This window comes from Humulus lupulus, chromosome 3 (assembly GCF_963169125.1).
Source record: "Humulus lupulus chromosome 3, drHumLupu1.1, whole genome shotgun sequence".
Classification (NCBI taxonomy): Eukaryota; Viridiplantae; Streptophyta; class Magnoliopsida; order Rosales; family Cannabaceae; genus Humulus; species Humulus lupulus.
This window is the reverse complement of record NC_084795.1, coordinates 11,849,245-11,870,572: the sequence shown is the minus strand read 5'-3', so window position 1 is coordinate 11,870,572 and position 21,328 is coordinate 11,849,245. Positions and strand designations below refer to the sequence as shown.

At 31.6% G+C, this 21,328-nt stretch overlaps 2 protein-coding genes across 2 annotated transcripts; one reads left to right on the top strand and one right to left on the bottom strand.

The window, feature by feature from the left end:
- The first annotated feature begins 7,470 nt into the window (after positions 1 to 7,470).
- LOC133822085 (probable xyloglucan endotransglucosylase/hydrolase protein 33) lies at positions 7,471 to 8,942 on the top strand. The gene is made up of 4 exons (XM_062254297.1): positions 7,471 to 7,702; positions 7,822 to 7,922; positions 8,070 to 8,278; positions 8,366 to 8,942. The coding sequence occupies exons 1-4, from the start codon at positions 7,471 to 7,473 to the stop codon at positions 8,760 to 8,762; spliced, it is 939 nt and encodes a 312-aa protein (XP_062110281.1). The 3' UTR covers positions 8,763 to 8,942.
- Positions 8,943 to 15,344: 6,402 nt separating this feature from the next.
- Positions 15,345 to 19,335, bottom strand: LOC133822084 (benzaldehyde dehydrogenase, mitochondrial-like). Its single transcript, XM_062254296.1, has 11 exons — positions 19,065 to 19,335; positions 18,165 to 18,305; positions 17,872 to 18,014; positions 17,601 to 17,754; positions 17,287 to 17,516; positions 17,045 to 17,134; positions 16,665 to 16,838; positions 16,431 to 16,568; positions 16,064 to 16,201; positions 15,896 to 15,957; positions 15,345 to 15,813 (listed from the first exon to the last, which is right to left on the bottom strand). The coding sequence occupies exons 1-11, from the start codon at positions 19,138 to 19,140 to the stop codon at positions 15,540 to 15,542; spliced, it is 1,620 nt and encodes a 539-aa protein (XP_062110280.1). The 5' UTR covers positions 19,141 to 19,335; the 3' UTR covers positions 15,345 to 15,539.
- Positions 19,336 to 21,328: the final 1,993 nt, after the last annotated feature.

Here is a 21,328-nt window from a genome sequence, read left to right as displayed (position 1 = left end):
AACAACCAACATGCTTCAATGATAGCCATGCGTGTTACATATACACAGGGTGCAGTTTTCTTACCTCAGATTCAAGCTAGTACCAATATAAGAACGATCCTTGAGAATGATCAACCTTTAAGCCCTTAGCGGTCACCTAATCATAACCATATATGGAACACCATTAATAACATGATAATCGAAGGTTCCACACCAATATCTAGCCCCCAAGATATCAATCCAAACTAATCCAAGTAGTAGGGACACTCCCGAGGCCCATAGCTAAGTTCCCAGGGTCAAAACGAGCAAACGGGGTGAAAACAGGGCAAGGGCTGCGGCCCTAGCACCTTGGGCCGCGGCCCCCAGGGTTCTCTGAGGCAAGGGCCGCGGCGCCCAGCAAGCACAAATTCCTGACACCTGCTTCATCGAACTAGGGCCGCGGCGCACAAGAACAGGGCCGCGGCCCCCAACCCTGGGCCATTCCCAAACGTGTTTCAAGCACTCCAAATCCTCCAAAAACATACCCAAACATTCCCCAATCATCAAATCAAAGTTCCCAAGCTTCCCAATACTCCAAAACCCTCAAAACCCAAAGTTCAAACCGACCAAAAACTCAACAATTAACAAAGTCCAATTCTAAGCTTAGAAACTTTAAAAACTTAAAACTTCAAACTTAGATTACCTTTGATTGGGTTGTTTCTCATCAAATCCTTCGGCTAAGAAGCTTCTAATATTTCCTAGGATCGCTACGCCTCGACCCTCGCTTGATTCCGACTCCCAGAACTCAAGATTCCCTCAAAGAGGCTCAAACGGTAAAACGGACTGTTTTGAGAGAGAACGAGAAGTTTCTAACGTACGTTCTTATCTGTCAAGCTACTTCAAGCTTAAGTAACCTCAAATAAAACCTAGTGCTTGGGGTCCCGAAAATACCCCCGGGGACACTATAGTCAAAACTTCCAGAATTTCACCCTGATCTCAAATATTCCCAATCTATCACCAAATAACATTTCTATTTCCCCAAAATTGACCCCGTTATGGTAAAACCGCTAACTCATAATCTAAGATCGTCTCATGCCGCATAGCTCGAATATATCTCCATACTAATGAAATCTCATTCACATATTACAATATGCACCCAATTTTCAAATATGCCCTCAGCAGGCCAAATTACCAAAATGCCCCTATAATTATAAATACACCCATATGCATGCATTTATCATCATATAATAATATAATTCACATTAACACGCATATGATCATCAAATATCATAATAAATCAATTATAGCCCTCCCGGCCTCCTAATCAAAGTTCTAAACCTTATTAGGAAATTTGGGGCATTACATTGGGCGATACTCAAACCAAGGGACCTTGGGCTAGGCCCATACGCCGAGTCGGACCTCTGACCATGGGCCAGGGCGAAGGCCCAACGCCCTTCCAGGAAATGGGGATAACAGAACCCATCTTAGTGACTTTTGCGACTGTCACTCATCTGTTTTGGACTGAAAGTCCATAATGATTATTATGATCATTGTGGATTATATTCATGTTATGTTGTGTTTTCTTGCTGGGCTTTGGCTCATGGGTGCTATGTGGTGCAGGTAAAGGGAAAGAAAAACTCACCCAGCCTTGAGTGGAGAGCTTAGGTGGTGATGTGTACATATGCAGCCGCTTGACCACCACGACCAAAAAGTTCTCAGAGGAACTAGGGGGTTTACCCTATTTTTGCCGCTTAGGTCGGCGGGTTGTAAATTTGAACAGTAATGACCATTTTGAGTTGTAAATAACTTATAAATGTTTTGATTGGCCCATGAACAATTTTATGTTTTAAATAAAATATATCATTTCCTTTTAATTGATTTTCCACCTTAGTCTGTTAATAATACCTAGAAGCATGTTTTTAACCAAAGAACTTGGGTAGCGAGTTAAATTCACGATTCACCGATCACCGTAATTGTTTTGGGGTAACCAAGGCGTTACACCACCACTACACCAATCACGTGGTGCTAACCTTTTAATACATTTATAATTTAGAAAGTGAATACAGTGCCAAAAATAATAATTATGTAAAAAAAATCATAAATAATATTTTTTTACATGCATACTAATAGTAAATACACTTTTAAAAATATTTTTTAGATACATTAAAATTTTGGTATTCATAGACATGACCAAACACTCAAAAAAAATCACAAAAATTTGGAAACTAGCCTGCAATCGTGTCGAAGCTACTTAAACAAATGGGCTCAAACCACTCATAATTTTTTTTAGAACAATGATATGTGCACTAAAATTATGCACAAAAATATTACAACATGATTAAAACAGTGAGTCTCACTTAAAATAAATTTAATTGGTTAAATTAAACTGACACATCAATTAGTGTAATATGTTAGTGTATAATTTTAGTACACATATTATTAGTCTTTTTTTATTGGGTGGTGGTGAGAGCTGGTTGGACAAATACCAATAGAGCCACATTTGTTGTGAATATGGTTATTCAAACAGTAGATATGCTCTCATCTAAACTCAACAGCGTTTTGAAAACAAGCTCATGTGCAAGGGAGTCGTGGGCAATGTTTTTGCTATGTATGTGTAGTGTTGAAAACAACTACTCATATTAATCCTTAATTATGAGATCTTAAGCCTAGCCAAGTAATAATATCAAATCAACATTGGCCTAGGAATCAACAACTTGTGCTGCTGCAGCCTACAAAATTAGATCTCTCTCTGTTTATCACTCTCCAACTCCCTTTGGCTTCTTGTAAAGTGATCTTGAACATTTGTTGCACCGAACAGGCTGGCTCAGATTTGCATAAAGATACTCTGTTTTCTGCAGTAATATGAATTAATTTACTCGACATGACATAACTCAATTTTAAAGTTTAGTGTATAGATAAACATTTATTAATAAATAAAAACTCAGTTTGCATATGGACAAACGAAGGTGCAGATAGTGTTTGATGTTGTTTCAAAGCTTTTCTGGCTACTTGCATGGCCTTTTTATTGTATATGTGCCCTGTCATATCAAACATATCTATCGGAGCCAGCCAACACACTTCTGGCAAAATCTAGTTTTGTCAGGCAACAAAGACTTTTTCCTTGACACTACTATACAACTTTTTATTTTTTATTCTCTCTGTCAAATTTTATTTATATAAGTGATAATTTTTTTTTTTTTTAGGACTTCACTTTAAATTTTATTTGTGGGATTTTCAGTGTTTCTTGACTCGTGAATAGTTTTCAACGTGATTTTTTTTATAACCGTATATATTGTAGCTATTTAGAGTATTCTACAAATTTTTAGAAAATTCTGAATAGTTTATTATACCGAAAATTAGGTTCAAACATGTTATTTTCCACGCGCATAAAAAAAAATAGTCACACGTGTAACAACATGTTTGAACTTAGTTTTCGGTACTATAAATTATTCGAAATATTTTGAAAATTTTGCAAGATGCTCTAAATAGCTATAATATATACGGTCATAAAAAAAATCGTGCCGAAAATTGTTCACAGGTCGAAAACACTAAGAGCTCCACCGGTAGGGCTTAAAGTGAAGCTCCTATAAAAGAATTGTCTTATATATATATATAAATAAGAGAATTCTCTTTTAAGTCTTCACTTTAAGCCCTATTGATAGAGCTCTCAGTGTTCTTAACTCGTGAACATTCCAAATAGTTTACAGTACCGAAAACTACGTTCCAAACATGTTGTTGCACGCGTGACTAATTTTTTTTTATGCCCGTGGAAAGCAATATTTTGAACCTAGTTTTTGGTACTGTAAATTATTCGGAATTTTTTAAAAATTTGCAGGATGATTTAAATAGCTACAATATACAAAAAAAAATTCGCGCCAAAAATTATTCACGGATCGAGAACACTGAGAGCCCCACCAATAAGGGCTAAAGTGAAGTCCCTATAAAAAAATTATCCTATATATATATATATATACACTAGATACAACATAATGCAAATGTGGTGTGGTTAGTTTTGTTTATAGAATTTATTAATTATTTTTATTAAATTTATATTATTGTCATATAAATGTTAAATAAGTATCCTATTTTAATTAAATAATTTATTTATTTTTGTTTAAGTTTATGTTTGTTCTAGTTTTTGAATTTATGAGTGACAGCAAGAGATTATATATTATATGTTTAATGTAATATTAAATATTATATATATTGCCTAAGAAAATGAAAAGAGTAGATATAGAATGGTTTGAACAATTATAATGATTTTAGTACCACTTGCATAGATTTGTTTTCAGGCCTTTTTGGGTGCTGTTAGGGTGTAATGGTGTTGGTATTATACAATGAGCTGATTTCCCAAAAAAAAAAATATATGTATTAAATATGATAGGTGGATTTTAAATTTAAGCTTTTTGCTAGTTTTAAAAAAAAAAAAGCAATTTGTTGCTAATTTATAGTAGATTATACTATATGTTTAATAAGATATTATTCTAATAAGAGAGATTAAATTTAATTAAATTTTATTTAAGTAATAAAGCGTATGATTTTATTATTTTTAAATAATTATTATTGTAAAATATCTCAAAAATATCATAATTTAATTTGTTTAATTATTTATTATTCATAAATAATTATCATTATAAAATATCTCAAAAATATCGTATTTTAATTTGTTTAATTATTTATTATTTTTAAATAATTATCATTGTAAAATATCTCAAAAATATCATATTTTATTTATTTTTAATTATTTATTTTATTTTATTTAAGTTTTAGTATTTACACATTACCGTTAAATATACGAATATTCTGTTAAATATAAGAATATTCTGTTAAAGTTAACATTAAAAAAAGTAAAAAACCGTTAAAATTAAGAATTTTCATTATCTACACACTTATTATATATACTAGATACAAGCAATGTGCAATATGCAATATGCACGTTTGCTTAGTTTTATTTATATAATTTATTAATTATTTTTATTAAATTTATATTAATGTCATATAAATTTCAAATAAATATTTTATTTTAATTAAATAATTTATTTATTTTTGTTTAAGTTTATGTTTGTTCTAATTTTTGAATTTTAGAGTGACAATAAGAGATTATATATTATATGTTTAATGTAATATTAAATATTATAGGTAGATTTTAAATTTAAGTTTCTTGCTAGTTTTAAAAAAAAAAATCAATTTGTTGCAAATTGACAGTAGATTATATTATATGTTTAATATGATATTATTCTAATAAATGAGTTTAAGTTTAATTAAATTTTATTTAAGTTATAAAACGTATAATTTTATTATTTTTAAATAATTATCATTGTAAAATATCTAAAGAATATCATATTTTAATTTGTTTAATTATTTATTATTGTAAAATATCTCAAAAATATCATATTTTGATTTGTTTAATTATTTATTATTTTTAAATAATTATCATGGTAAAATATCTAAAAAATATCCTATTTTAATTTTCTTAATTATTTATTTTATTTTATTTAATTTTAAGTATTTACAAACTACTACTGTTAAATATAAGAATATTCCATTAAAGTTAATGTTAAAAAATAAAAAATCGTTAAAACCAAAATTTTTCGTTATCTACAGTTATTATATAGAAGATATATATATATATAAAAGTTAGAAGCATCATGCATATTTGTTTAGTTTTAAACTTGTAAACATTGTCAATAATTTTAATAAAAATTAGTTCACTGTTATTTAAATATATATAATAGAATAAATTATAGTTCTATAGTATATATAAATATTTATATCAATAATCTCTACATATATGTCATGTAAACATAACGTATAGATATATATTTACATGACAACATGACATATATATAAAATACAATAATATTTAAAAAGAAATTAATAATAGAAATAAAATAAGAATAGAAAAAGTCATAGTGTACACAGTAATATACATGTTTTTTAGTTTCTAATGTATCTCACAATGTTTTTTGGTGAATTTGATGAAGAAAAAGAGCTTCAATTACTTGATAAAAAATAAACTATCACACAAATTTATAAGATAAAAAAATGATATGTATGCTTTTATTATTTTAATATAAATATGATTTAATTATTTAAATTATCATAAAATATCTTTAAAATATCATATTTTAATTAATTAATTAATTTTTGTTTAAATTTATGTGTGTTCTAGTTTTTGAATTTAGTAGTAACAAAAGATTATATATTATATGTTTAATATAATATTAAGTTTAAGTTTAATTAAATTTTAATTAAGTTATAAAATATATGGTTTTATTATTTTTAAATAATTATCATTATAAAATATCTCAAAAATATCTTATTTTAATTTGTTTAATCATTTATTTATTTGAGTTTAAGTCATGTTTACAATCTACCATTAAATATAAGAATATTTCATTAAAGTTAATAAAAAAAACCGTTAAAATGAAGAATTTATGTTATCTACACACTTTTTATATAGAAGAGATATATCTATAAATATTTTTGATAATATTTTTGGTTGGAGAACGAGTTCATATCAAATTAGGTAGTATCTTTTGAGGGTTTATAACTTTTTGGACCATATATTTTGTCTCATTATCTATTTAAACCTATATTTTGATAAATTATTTTTTGGATCTTGTATTTTGTAAAATAGTTCAGATAAAACCCTAAATTTGTTTTTTTGAACTAAATTCACAAATAATTCACCAAACTAACAATTCAGAACAAAAGTAAAATCATTCTATCTAACAAATATATTGTTATATTTAATTTATACTAGTTCAAAATTGGATTTTGAAGTTTATTTGAACTATTTTATCAAATATATAGTCTAAAATATAATTTATTGAAATACATAGTCCAAGAAAATAATGACACAAATCACATGAAAAAAAAAATATAAACCTTTCATTATTGTACCTTGTGTCTAGGACTTATGATCTAATAGAGAAAGATAATTCGACTTGATATGAACTCATCCCCAGCCAAATATTAATGTCTTTTCTCTCAAGGGTCGTATTTACATCAAAATGCCTAATCTTGATCAATCTTCTTCTGTCCAACCAAATTGAGCTATTTTGAAATAACAGTGTACTTCAGCTGATCAGTCAAACAATTGCGTATGCAGCATTCCAACTCGAACGATAGTGAACCACTTTGAGCCAATTTATTCCCATGATTATTACAATGGGTCACCATCTTAACTAAAAACTCGAAATTTATTGTATAATTATTCTCTAGGGGTCCAAAAAGATAAGAAAAAGAACCCTTTATTGAATCTTAATCACAGACCTTTGAGCAGCCCCACAACAAGTCCTGCCAAACTCTCAAATCCATCCCATATCACCTTTTTTATATTTGTCAAAAAAGTTCAATAGGCCTAATGAAATGAGATATTATCAAAGATATAGCCAGCTAATTAACAACCAATCAAGATTAAGAACCTCACTGAAACCCCCCAATAAAAAGAGATATCAACCACAATTTCTCTTAGTCAAATGCTCTCTATACCACAAAATAAAAGGCATGGCATTTTTGCAAGTTCAATTACCCTTTTCTGTTTTCTTATTCTTTTCCATATCAGTATTGGTTTCTTCTGCACGCATTAGGCGTTACACACCTCCAAGTGTTACACATTTGACAGATCTCTTCCCTCACATTCCTGTTAGTGATGGATATTCTAACTTCTTTGGAGAGACAAATATACAGCTCACTGGTAATGGATCCATGGCAACTCTTACTCTTGACAAATCCTCAGGTTAAGTCCTTCAAATTTTGGCTATAATGTTCACTGATAACTAAGAATTCTAACCCAGAATTTCTCATCATCATCATCATCATCATCATCATATATATTTTGTTCTGGTTTTGGTACAGGTTCTGGATTAGCCTCTAAAAACAAATACCAATATGGATTCTTTAGTGCTGCAATTAAGCTGCCATCTGGTCTCTCTTCTGGAGTTGTGGTGGCTTTTTATGTAAGCTGTGATCACTAGTATTTTTCTTTTTTCTTTTTCAGTGTTTTAAAGTAGAAAGAGATAAAATACTTTCATTGACATATATGTGACCCATGCAAGACTTAAAACAAGCACTAAAAAGTCTAACAAGAAAAGATGGTATTGCAGTTGTCCAATGCAGATGTTTTCCCTCACAATCATGATGAAATCGACATAGAATTACTTGGACATGACAAGAGAAACGACTGGGTTTTCCAAACAAATGTATATGCAAATGGAAGTGTTAGTACCGGGAGAGAAGAGAAATTCTACCTCTGGTTTGACCCAACTGCAGAGCACCACCATTACATCATCCTCTGGAACAGTCATCATATAGTGTAAGAACACCAGAAAAAACTAGAAAAATCAAAACTTTCCCACTAAAAATTTCACCTTTTAAGACATGCCCATGTGAAAATTTTCAGGTTTCTGGTTGACAATGTACCAGTGAGAGAGTTTCCTCGCAACAATGCTGTTTTCCCATTAAAACCCATGTCAGTTTACGCCACCATATGGGATGGTTCGCAGTGGGCCACTCATGGTGGAAAGTACCCAGTCAACTACAGAAACGCACCGTTTATAGCTTCTTTTTCAGAGATGGAGATGAGTGGCTGCGTTTCGAACCAAAAAGCAGCAGGGCCAGATGGTGTTTCATGTTCTAAGAACAACCCTTCGAATTTGGACCCGGTGGAGGGCCAGGAGTTCGCCACTCTTTCGAAACAGCAGGTTACAGCCATGGACTGGGCCAGAAGCAAGCTCATGGTTTACTCTTACTGTAAAGATACATCAAGGTTCAAAGTCATGCCCCCTGAGTGCAAATGAAATAATCATCATCATCACCGTTGATTGGAATGTGTTCGACGATTAACCACACAAGGCTTTACAATAGTATTTTTTACTGATAATTTTTTTTCTTCTTGAAATGGAAAATAAATTACATTTCACTACTGTAACCCCATTTACCATATTATAAAGAAAGCTCTTTGAGCTTATTATACACAAGTTTAAGAGATTATTTTTCATGATCGAATTTGAGTTCGTATTCTCTCTTTGTTTGCCTAATAATTTACCTTATCTTACCGTTCGAAGAAAAATTGAAATATCCTAAGGCTAGTACCTTCGATGAAATATTCAACCAAACAATATAATTTATTGGTAGCAGACATAAATAGATTAACGTTATAATAACTAATGTTCTAATAAAACCTAATTAACATCCCTTTTTAATTATATTATGTGTGCTAATTTACTTATTAGTATATCAAAACAAAGCTTTTGCATCACACAAAGATTGATGTTCCACCATTTACATATATAGACTACAGTACAACAAAACAAAAGCATTAATAATGTATATACATAACATTATAGCTGTCAAATAATTAATTAATTTATGTTTTTTATTTTATTTTTCTTATAGTTTTTAATCCAATTTTATTCAACATCCAGCCCTACTGATCTTTAAATGTGATCTGTTAACATGCATACTAAAATATGTGTTGTGAATGACATTGGTAAAGAAAAGCTTATGATATTTAGATACAAACATATGGGCTTCTCCGGTGTACCCCTAAAAAGTTTAGGGGTCACAGTATTTTTGTCGAATTTTTTTTTTATAATCGTGTATATTGTGGTTATTTATAACATTTTCTAAATTTTTAGAAAATTCTAAATAATTTGCAGTACCAAAAACAACGTTCAAATAATTTATTGCACGCATAACTATTTATTTATGCACATAAAAAATAACATAATTAAACTTTATTTTCCATACGGTAAATTATTTTAAATTTTTAAAAATTTTACATAATGTTATAAATAACTGTAATAATAAAAAAAATTCACCCAAAATAGCTCTAGAGTCAAAATCACAACTGGAGTGCACCAATGTACCATGGTGTACACTTTTCAGGGGTCTTAACATTATTTCTCATTTCTATATTATTACGACTCGTCAATATCATAGATTCATGAATATAATTTCAAGATTCGGTACTGCTAACCATTTAATATTTAAGCCACCGACTATCCTTAGCTCGATTGATCCTTATGATTATGCTGAGAAAAAGATAATGAAAAAAAAAAAATAGATGACATAGTAAGAAGTCATCTCATCAGTCTCCTAAGACCTACGCAAGTATGGTCCCATCCCATGCCGCATGCATACGACGTACGACAATTAATAGCCATTTCCACTGTCTCTTTTATTTATGAATTTCCAACCAATTTACAGCTGTACTCTTCCAAGTCCGTAGTATCTATGGTATGCATCCTATGTTGATTCTGGTGTGTACCTAATTATTCTGGTCTAAAGCCAAAAAGTGTGAGTGTAAAGTTTATTGTCTAGCTTTATGGTACCAAAAATTAGCCAAACGGTATGAAAAGCTATTTTAAATGATGTTTTAAAAATTGCTACCAACACAAGAAGGGAGCTTCTATGGTAGATTAGTCATTTTTACCTTATCGGGATAACACAATCTCGACATGAGTATACAGGGGCATTTTTTTTTTTTTTTTAATGGTTGTGTATATTGTAATTTCAGCAAACCTAAAATAAATTTTCAAGAAATTTCGAATAATTTATAATGTCGATAATAAAATTTGAATAACTTATTGCATGTGTGCTTGTTTTCTTTTATACTCTTGTAAAAGCAATTATTTGAACTCTGTATTTAATATTGTAAATTATTCGAAATTTTTCGAAAGTTTATATGAGTTTTGTTATAATTATAATGAACACCGTCATAAAAAAAAAATTGGATAAAAAAACTCCCACATACTCATGTAAGGGGTGTGTTGTATCGATAAGATAAAAAGTACTACCTATTATATTATTTCATATAATATAATGTTAGATTAAATAATGTGACAAAATGTAATTTGTCACACCTTATAACATATTATTGAGAGTCACAAAATCGGACACGTGTGTGCCAAAATGTGACATATTTTGGAGTTACAAAATCAGTTACAAATTTGTATTTCCCAAATATTACCCAATAATGTGTAGATTGTATGTTACACATTTGAGATTGGATTTCACAAAATCATTATGAAATATGGTTATTGGAGACATGTTTTTAACTTCCATTAGGTGTTTGGAGGTTACAAAATCATGTGGGAAAGAATTTGAGACGTTTTGGAACGTTTTGGAAAAATAACATTTTTGAGCTGAAAATGGCTTGTGGCTGCAACCAGGAGCATTGGTGGCCGCGGCCTGGGGGACAGCGAGCCACAGCCGCGACCAGAGATGTGTTCAGCCAATTTTCAACATTTTTTTCCACTTTAAACGGTTCTAACACCCCAAGTAACTTCCCAAACTCCTTTTTAATTCCATAAACATCCAATTAATCATTGGTAACAAAAGGTTTGTGGAATTTGAAATTCAAAGGATGTCTCAAAACTCTATAAATAGAAGTCTAATGCTCACTTGTAAGACAACTCTATTTCTATCCACTTGAGCACTTGGCTATAAATACACCAAAAAACTTAATTATTCCATAAAGCTATTTCCAATATTGAGAGAATCCTTTAGTGCTTGAGATAGGGGGAAATAAGCTTTTGGGTAAATGTTGTAAACCTTGTTCAAGTTGGTGATTCCCAATGCTCTTCACTTTAGTTGTGTGAGTGAGAGGATTTACTTTTTGTTCTTGTTATTTTTCTGCTATTGCTTTTGTCTTCTCTTCTTTTATTTTCTATTAACATACTTATTTGTATCATTTGTTTTAGAGTTGTAGTTCTTATAATTGTCTTATTCCTCTTAATTTTATATTTACTTGTATTTTGATTATTGAATTGTAATCTTATTTAATCAATTATCTTGTCTATTGTATTTTTGCATAGATTTATAATATTATTTTTTATTTTCTACTGAGACAATACAAATATCACTAGGGAAATTTTAATATGTATGCTTGATAAAAGTTATAATTACACAAAAATACTAGGCATATTAAAATTTACAAAATAATGCTAATTTTTTGCACATTACCCAAAATGCCCTTTTCACTTCTTCCTCATTCTCATTTCTCTCTTCCCTCTTCTCTCTTCTCTCTTCCCTCTTTTTCTCTCTTATTTCACTCTCTCTCACCTCACAACACCACCACCACACTAAATATTATATTTCGAACAGATTTGGACATGATTTTTGGGTTTTTTTTGCGATTTTTTTCAGATCTGAAACTCTGAAATCTGCAAAAAATCGACATTGCTCGATGGTGGTTCGATGGTGCTCGATGCTAGCTCGATGAGACCTTCAAAATCATGATTTTTCATGAAAAAATGACTTTGCTCGATGGTGGTTCGATAGTAGTTCGATAGTGGCTCGATGGTGCTCGATGCCAGCTCGATGAGACCTTCAAAATCATGATTTTTCATAAAAAAATGACTTAGCTCGATGGTAGCTCGATAGTGGTTCGATAGTGCTCGATGGTGCTCGATGCAATTCTTGTAAGAGACATAATTTTTCACTCGGGTGTCCGTTTGGGGTGATTTTTTTTTTGATTTTGGGTATTTTTTCAAGATCTACACGTTTGACATGTTAATATGCACATTTGTGAAGTGTAACACTTGTAAAAAATACAAAAGTGCAAACATACCTCATGGTTAAGACATCTTTTGGTATATTTTTATGTTTTAAACTTCCTAAATGTGCATATTAACATGTCAAAAGTGTAGATCTTGAAAAAATACCCAAAATCAAAAAAAAAATCACCCCAAACGGACACCCGAGTGAAAAATTATGTCTCTTACAAGAATTGCATCGAGCACCATCGAGCACTATCGAACCACTATCGAGCTACCATCGAACCACCATCGAGCTAAGTCATTTTTTCATGAAAAATCATGATTTTGAAGGTCTCATCGAGCTGGCATCGAGCACCATCGAGCCACTATCGAACTACTATCGAACCACCATCGAGCAAAGTCATTTTTTCATGAAAAATCATGATTTTGAAGGTCTCATCGAGCTAGCATCGAGCACCATCGAGCCACCATTCGCTGGGGCCTTCAAGATCAAGATTTTCATGAAAAAATGACTTAGCTCGATGGTGGTTCGATGGTAGCTCGATAATGACTCGATGGTGCTCAATGCAATTTTTGTAAGAGACATAATTTTTCACTCGGGTGTCCGTTTGGGGTGATTTTTTTTTTGATTTTGGGTATTTTTTCAAGATCGACACGTTTGACATGTTAATATGTACATTTGGGAAGTTTAAAACTTAAAAATATACCAAAAGATGTCTTAAACATGAGGTATGTTTGCACTTTTCTATTTTTTACAAGTGCTACACTTCCAAAATGTGCATATTAACATGTCAAACATGTAGATCTTGAAAAAATACCCAAAATGAAAAAAAAAATCACCCCAAACGGACACCCGAGTGAAAAATTATGTCTCTTACAAGAATTGCATCGAGCACCATCGAGCACTATCGAACCACTATCGAGCTATCATCGAACCACCATCGAGCTAAGTCATTTTTTCATGAAAAATCATGATTTTGAAGGTCTCATCGAGCACCATCGAGCCACTATCGAACTACTATCGAACCACCATCGAGCTAAGTCATTTTTTCATGAAAAATCATGATTTTGAAGGTCTCATCGAGCTGGCATCGAGCACCATCGAACCACCATCGAACAGTGTCGATTTTTTACAGATTTCAGAGTTTCAGATCTGAAAAAAATCGCAAAAAAAACCCAAAAATCATGTCCAAATCTGTTCGAAATATAATATTTAGTGTGGTGGTGGTGTTGTGAGGTGAGAGAGAGTGAAATAAGAGAGAGAGAGAGAGAGGGAAGAGAGAAGAGAGAAGAGAGAAGAGAGAAATGAGAATGAGGAAGAAGTGAAAAGGGCATTTTGGGTAATGTACAAAAAATTAGCATTATTTTGAAAATTTTAATATGCTTAGTATTTATTTGTAATTATAACTTTTATCAAGCCTATATATTAAAATTTCCCTATCACTAACACTACCCTACCACATAACTTATCTAAAAAACATGCCCCCCTAAGACTCAATATAAAAAATATCACTTTTAAAATTAAAAAACAAAATAATTTAGTTAGACTACCTAATTTTTACACCCAATCACATGACATGTAACTTGTAAGTTGTAAGGATGGTAATGATCAACAATCATAGTTTTTGAAAGCGATTCATAAATGTGACTTTTAATGATAGCTTTTAGATGTCGATTTTGCATGCACCAATGACATTGCATAGACATTTAATCTAATCATATATATATATATAATGAAGTCTTCTAAATCATATTTTCCATAATGGGTGTTTGGTACGGGGGTATGATTTGGTGGGAATGAGAATGTCAAATCTAACTTATGTTTGGTAAATTTATTTTTAATGGTTTGGAGATTTGTGTTTCCAAGTGAATCTTATTTTTTAGCTTGATTTGAAGGTAATCTTAACCCATTTAAACACTTAAGTTTCACATTCCCTTAATCTAAACCATCTCTAATTCTACTCCCCCAAACTCAAACCTCATACCAAATACCCCTAAATGTTTATCATAAATCACTAAGCAAGTTTTTGATGAAGAATGATTATGATCATGATGAAAATAAATAAATAAAATATGTAAAATCAATAATTTCAATTTTTTTAGATTAATTAGACAATAATCATTAGTTGGAAAGATAATGGTCACATTAATTATTTCTATTAATTCCAAAATTATTTTTTTCTCATGGAATGTATAAAATGAATTAATCAAGAATGAAGAAGGAATGAAGAACAAATATTAAATAAGATTTTTTTATTCTTTATTTAATAAATATGTGACAATTATGTCATCGCATAGTTTTTCCAAAAATTTGATAAAATCAAAATTTATTTTAAAAATATTAATTAATAATTATAAATATAGATTATTGATTTTAATTCAATAGTTAATATTAAGTAATTATCCATGTGCAATAATCATTAAGAGTGCTTCATATAAAAATGTAGCTTCTTAGATTGTAGTGCAAAATGAGTAGCAAGAGCTAGCTTTATTCGAAGCTATGAAATAGATGAGGCCCTGAAGGATTTCAATTTGCACCACAGATAACTTTGATCCATCAAAATTATGTAACTATTAATAGGTTTTGATTGGATTACAGAACCGGCATGCATTCTTATTTTGCATGAACATATGGATTTATATCTGAATTACCGTTAAACTATATAGCTTTAATAAGTGTAAATAATATAAATGCAATAGGAAATTTGTTATTGGTTTTAAGCTTCCTAAACTGTTTTACTTGTCTTTTAAAGAAACACATGAAACATTATAGGAGACTGTTAATCTTTGTAAGTTGGTTAGACAAGTAACCTTGTACCAAAGTTCACTTGAAGATTTAGAGGATTAACCGATCGATTTGATCAGATTAATAATTAAAAATATATATATATATATATTTATATTATTAAAAAAAGCATCCCACAAGCTCAAAGTTAGAGGTACATCATGATGAAACAGCATATATTTTTATCACCATTATCATTTAGTCAAGCCTCGTTACTTACTTGATGCCATTCTTAAATATCTCCTTATTTTAACAAAGCCTATTATGAGAAGAAAAGGCCTTGGAATTTAAAGCCAAGCTGGGTTTTTCAGAGGTGTGACAACAGCCTTTACTTGCAAGTAGTTATTTAGACTGTAAATACCCTTTTCTCTTCCAATTCCACTCATCTTGTATCCACCAAAAGGAATTGCAGCATCAAAGACATCAAAGCAATTGACCCAGACGGTACCAACTCGCAGTGCTCGAGTCAAGGTGTTAGCAGTGTCCATGTTCTTTGTAAAAACTCCAGCAGCAAGACCATACTGAGTGTTATTTGCCCTTTTAATCACCTCATTAAGGTCCCTGCAATCACCCAAAATGTTAATCCTAATAGAATGAGAAAACTCTATGATGTTAACAATATATGTAAAGGGAAGAAAATCACTTGAATTTCAAGATGGATTGAACTGGCCCAAATATCTCATCCTTTGCTATCAACATGTCATCCTTGACAAATAAGAGAGTAATGTCAGATTGATCATAATCATACTTCCAAGTGTCTTTTTGAAAAGAAAAAAAATGGTTAATTTGGTTATGGTAAAGACAATAATACCTTAACATCTGAGAAAACTGTGGGTTGAATATAGTAACCCCTTGAGCCAATTTTGTCTCCTCCAGTTTCCAGCTTAGCCCCACTTTCTTTTCCAGATCTTATGTAACTCAGGACCTTGTTAAATTGTTCTGGGTCAATCTGAAACATTAACAGAGCATTAATCAATAACAGAACATACAGCTAGTTGATTAATGGAAAACCTTAAAAGTGGTCTGTGACAATTGAACATTCGTTCCGAATCCAAAAATCAAAATGCAACCTGGGCTTCCTATAGTGTTCAAATGAGTAGTAACATAGAGCTAAAAGCTAGTGAAAAACCAGATAATCTCAGAAAGATTGCTATAAAACAAAACGGCTACTGATTTACCTGTGGGCCTTGTTCAATGCCTGTCTTGAATGGATCGCCAACAACACGTTTTATTGCACGTGCCTTTGCTTTCTCAACAAACTCGTCATACACACGCTCATGGACATAAGTTCTTGAACCAGCACAACAGCATTGTCCCTGCAAAAGGGAAGGGATTGGTTTTCAACAATGATTTTTTTTTTCTTTTGCAGAATCAATGCAGTCTTGTTTAGAAAAAAATAAATAAAGGCGTACTTGATTAAAGAACAGGGCAAAATGTGCCAGCTCAACTGCCTGATCCACATCAGCATCATCAAAAACAATAAATGGGGATTTTCCTCCAAGCTCCAAAGTTACTGGTTTGAGATTGCTTCTTGCAGCAAGTTCAAGTACAGTTTTACCAGTTACAGTTGAACCAGTAAAAGCAAGCTGCAAAGAGATCATTGGTAGAGTTAGCACAAAGGTAAGCAAACTAAAATGCTACAACCGCATTCCTCAACTACTGACAACAATCAAAGTACTTGCCATTTCAGTAGCACTGAAAAAAATGATTCAGTCTGTTGTTTATCACATTCTTAGACAAAACACTAAAGCTCTACACAGGCAAAATGGTAATTATTTGTGCACATGTTCACCTTATCAACATCCATATGACTGGCAAGAGCTGCTCCAGCAGTAGGACCATAACCAGAAACCACATTCACAACACCAGGAGGAAGTCCAGCCTATCAGAGAATAAACTTATTTAGATACCTAATCAACCTTTTACATATGAAATTAGATAGATATAAGCATTACAGAGGTAAGTGTAGTTGAAAGTGAAACTGTTACAAAGTGGAAAGCTAAACAAGAAAATAAGATAAGTTTCATGAGCTACCTCATGCAACAGCTTTACAGCATAGAAAGCAGAAAGTGGAGTCTGTTCTGCTGTCTTCAAAACAACAGTGTTTCCACAAGCTAATGCAGGTCCCAACTTCCAAGCAAGCATGAGAAGTGGAAAGTTCCATGGAATAATCTGACCACAAACGCCAATTGGTTCATGCAAGGTTTGCAAATGATACTGTCCATCGGCTGGAGCTGTCAAACCATGAATCTTATCCGCCCAACCTAAGAGATAAGCAGGTTAAGATTTTAAAGGAATTCACTACAAAGAATGGAGCTTGCAAAGTAAACCATGTTTAACAGGTGTACCTGCGTAGTAGCGCATAAGACGTACCACCATAGGCACCTCAATTTTAGCAGCCTGTTCGTATGGCTTTCCATTGTCCCAAGTCTCAAGCTTTGCCAGTTCATCATTATGCTTTTCAAGCAAGTCAGCAAAACGCAACAGTATGCAGGACCTTTCCTGTTGAGATAGATAGATATATGTTGTTAGAAACTCTATTGAAGTCCGTAATAAGAAAGAAACCACTTTGCACTAGTAACATAGAACAAGTGAAATAAGTAAACAGTTAAAAGTTACATAAGGAGTCATCTTTGGCCATGGTCCCTCATCAAAGGCGTTGCGGGCAGCTGTAACTGCTCGATTTATATCTTCTGCATCGCCTTCAGCAACATTTGCAATCAAATCTCCAGTCCTGGGGTCAAATGTTGGAAAGGTTTTCCCTGAGACCATAAAAAACACCCACCAAAAAGAATCAATAAATGGTACACTGCTACATTGACAAAATATCCTGGTACAATTTTGTGTTTGTAGAGGGAAAAAAGGCCTTTTGTTTTACAAATCATAACAAAAAAAATGGTAGAAAAGCTCACCTGATGCTGAATCCACAAATTTTCCATTGATCATAAGCTTAGTATAATCAACACTAATAGATGGCTGGATGAACTCCTCAGTAGCAGCAGCAGCAGCAGTGCTATAGGTACCAATAGCTCTAACTGCAAGAGGAACTCTTCCTGGTAATTATAAAATTCCACAAGTCCAACCTTTAGACTTTTGTGAGAAATTCCAGATTAATATCAGATAAAAAAACAAAAAGGGAAAAGCTCTGGCTGGAGTAGTACTAAGTGGGTCAGGGTTTCTGTACTAAAATTCTCTCCCTTCCAAATATCTAAAACAAGCTGCATTTAATGTATCAGTAACGATTTCTTAAAATTATAAGAGATTCTCCTTAATATAGTAGGTAGGCAAAATAGTAACTGGGTACAGATGCAGTTAGAGGATATACGTATAAAATGGTACAAGAATCAAAATACACAAGAGAAATTAAAAGATCATAAATGGGAAAGTAGGTGATGTGATGGGATGTACTAAATAATAGGCCAAAAGTTAAAAAAAAAAGTGCGGAAGAGTGAGATCCAGGAAGAAATAATTTGGGACACAGTGAAACATCTAGCTATATTAATTGCCATGTTTCATATTACGATCTATTGGGACTTTATTTTCCCCAAGTGGAAAAAAAAAAAGTCAAATACAACAAAATGATATTTTTTTTAAAAAAAAGATCAGAAGGTGCTAAAGATCAAAACTTTATCTTATTTCTCTGGGACCCTTTTATTTACTATGAGAAAACTGAGGAATAGTGTTAGAAAACTCAGTAGAAAAGTATAAGTGCTTTGAACTGTATGTTTGTACTGCCAATACCCTCTCAAAAAAAAGATATGAATCCATGAGCTCAACTACCAATCCCCAAAAACAGAACCTCAAGAATTTACCTTTAGGGAACAAAGCAGAACCAGAAGCAGCACTGAGTGAGCGAGACAGAAGAGACGACATCTTCAAAGCCGCCATGATCAACCAAAAGAGAGAACTTGGCTCACTGTTCTGTTTTTGTGTGTGCACTGCTCCAATGTGTTAAAGGGTCTATATATACCCAAATATTTTAGCAGAAAATTACCAGAGATTTTTCTGTTTTATTATCTAATATTTTTTATAAACAGATAAAAGGAGATGCTGACCCCAAAATGATGGACAACCCACCTCTTACCAACTCAATATGAGCTTAAAAAATGGAAAAAGAGTGTTTTTTTTTTATTCCTCCAACTATTATCTGTTTTAGTTGATTTGGCTTAAATTGATTGGCCATTAAGTTCTTGTAAAGATTTTAAGAACCATTCATAATCATACAAATTCAGTTCTGTCCAAAAGTAGAGCTTTCATTGGCAAGTGGAACCATTTTGTCTTCTGCAGCCAATTAGAGTGGTCTGTCAAACATCATAATTGATAACCAGATAAATGGATTGAAAACTCAAAAAATTTATTAGGATTACGTTGACAAATCAGATTAGTCTTGATTATTTTTTTTTTTTGAAGAGCACTTGATATTTCATTGCTGCTCCTCTTAAATACTTTTGATTTGACTTTTAACCAGTAATTGTTAGGTCTGACACCAACTAAACCATATAAGAGAATGTTAAATTGAAGAGAATTGCTAACAACACAAACATACCCACTTATTTAAATTAAATAAATATTATAAATTATTGCTAATTTATCATAAAGCACGTGCAAGCTCATCATATAATGTTAAGTGCTAAATAACAATACTCTAAATACAATAATCCCAAAAAATATATTCAATCTGTGGTAAAAATAGTAATCATGACATAACTAATTAGCTTTATTTTCGGTTACACTTCAGTTATATTGGTTTCTTGTTCTTTTAATACAAAACTTGCTGAGGTGTCCAAGTTCTTGAAGACCAATGTGTATATATATATGAGAAGCTCATTATTCTAATGATAAGGAGAGAAAGCTGAGAAGAGTGCTCTGGTTTTTCAGATTGAAGAGGTTCATCAAGAAGTTCTAATACAGAAGGTTTCGGCTCAGAGAATTCCTGGGAGAGTTGAGTGAATTCTTGTATGAGTGTGTGAGGAAATCTTTGTATTGTGAGGAGTTCATTCTTAAGTGAAAATCAGAGAGTTTTTGGGAGAGATTAGCTTAGTAATCTACTGGCTTTCTTGTTTAAAGGATTGGTGTATTTCAGACCAATTTGGAGCTGTTGTAACAGAGGTGTAACATTTGCCAAAGATCAATAAAACCCTTGGGGAAAGCTGGATGTAGGCTAACTATTTGTTAGCTGAACCAGGATAAAATTTCTGGTGTTCTTCTTCCTTATTTTCATATTTGTTTAATACTTGTTTCTGATCTTAACATTGTTAAATTGTTTATTCTGTTTGATCTGAATCTTTTAGATATTATAAGCTTAGAACTCTGTTTTATATAGCTTTGATCTTCACCTTTATTCTCAGTTTTCTTCCTACACAATCATATAATCATGGCAATTTACTTTGGTAAGAGACAGATATCATTCAACCACAAAGATTAATATTAACATATCTTTCCCTCTAATAAACCAAAATAGTAAATTATTATCCCAAAAACAAACAAGGGGCAACAAAAACTAATAAACTCTTTTACAATGAAATAAATTTATAGTACTTACTCCTATGGGAACAAAAGGTAAATAACAACAAACCAAACACAAATCATGACTCAAATGCTAAATTAAGTATATGCTAATATCATTTTTTTATGGGGTCTAGAGTAGGTGCAGTATTATTACTTGTCTAAATTACTTTATATACTTTAGTTGTCGCGTTCTATGGATCTCATCTCGGACAATATAAAATTAAATAATACATTGTTACTAAAATTGAAAAAGTGAAAGGATTTGATTGAAAAATATATCAATATATAACAATGGTTTGTAATAAGATTGATTATCTCAAAGAATGCGTTGAAGTTGATCTATGGTACGTAAAGTGTCTTTGATAAAATATTCAAATAATTGTCTTGGCCAACTAAGTGCATGTTTAAATAAAATAAATAAATGGTATTATTTGATCTTAGGAATATAAATAATTCATATATATTAATAACGTGTATAAGGGCAACTTCAACCATAAACATTAAAATGATGTTGAATTAACATCAAAATGAAGTAATTTTAACAAAATATATTTTTTTCAATCTAACC

Bases quoted from the DNA above. Each gene is read 5' to 3' on its own strand.
- LOC133822085 (XM_062254297.1), top strand. From the start codon at position 7,471: ATGGCATTTTTGCAAGTTCAATTACCCTTTTCTGTTTTCTTATTCTTT. The intron at 7,703-7,821 runs GTTAAGTCCTTC...GTTTTGGTACAG, and splicing joins TACTCTTGACAAATCCTCAG to GTTCTGGATTAGCCTCTAAA. The intron at 8,279-8,365 runs GTAAGAACACCA...GAAAATTTTCAG, and splicing joins TGGAACAGTCATCATATAGT to GTTTCTGGTTGACAATGTAC.
- LOC133822084 (XM_062254296.1), bottom strand. From the start codon at position 19,140: ATGGCGGCTTTGAAGATGTCGTCTCTTCTGTCTCGCTCACTCAGTGCT. The intron at 18,306-19,064 runs GTAAATTCTTGA...TATAATTACCAG, and splicing joins TTCTGCTTTGTTCCCTAAAG to GAAGAGTTCCTCTTGCAGTT. The intron at 16,202-16,430 runs GTAAATCAGTAG...TTAATGTTTCAG, and splicing joins GCATTGAACAAGGCCCACAG to ATTGACCCAGAACAATTTAA.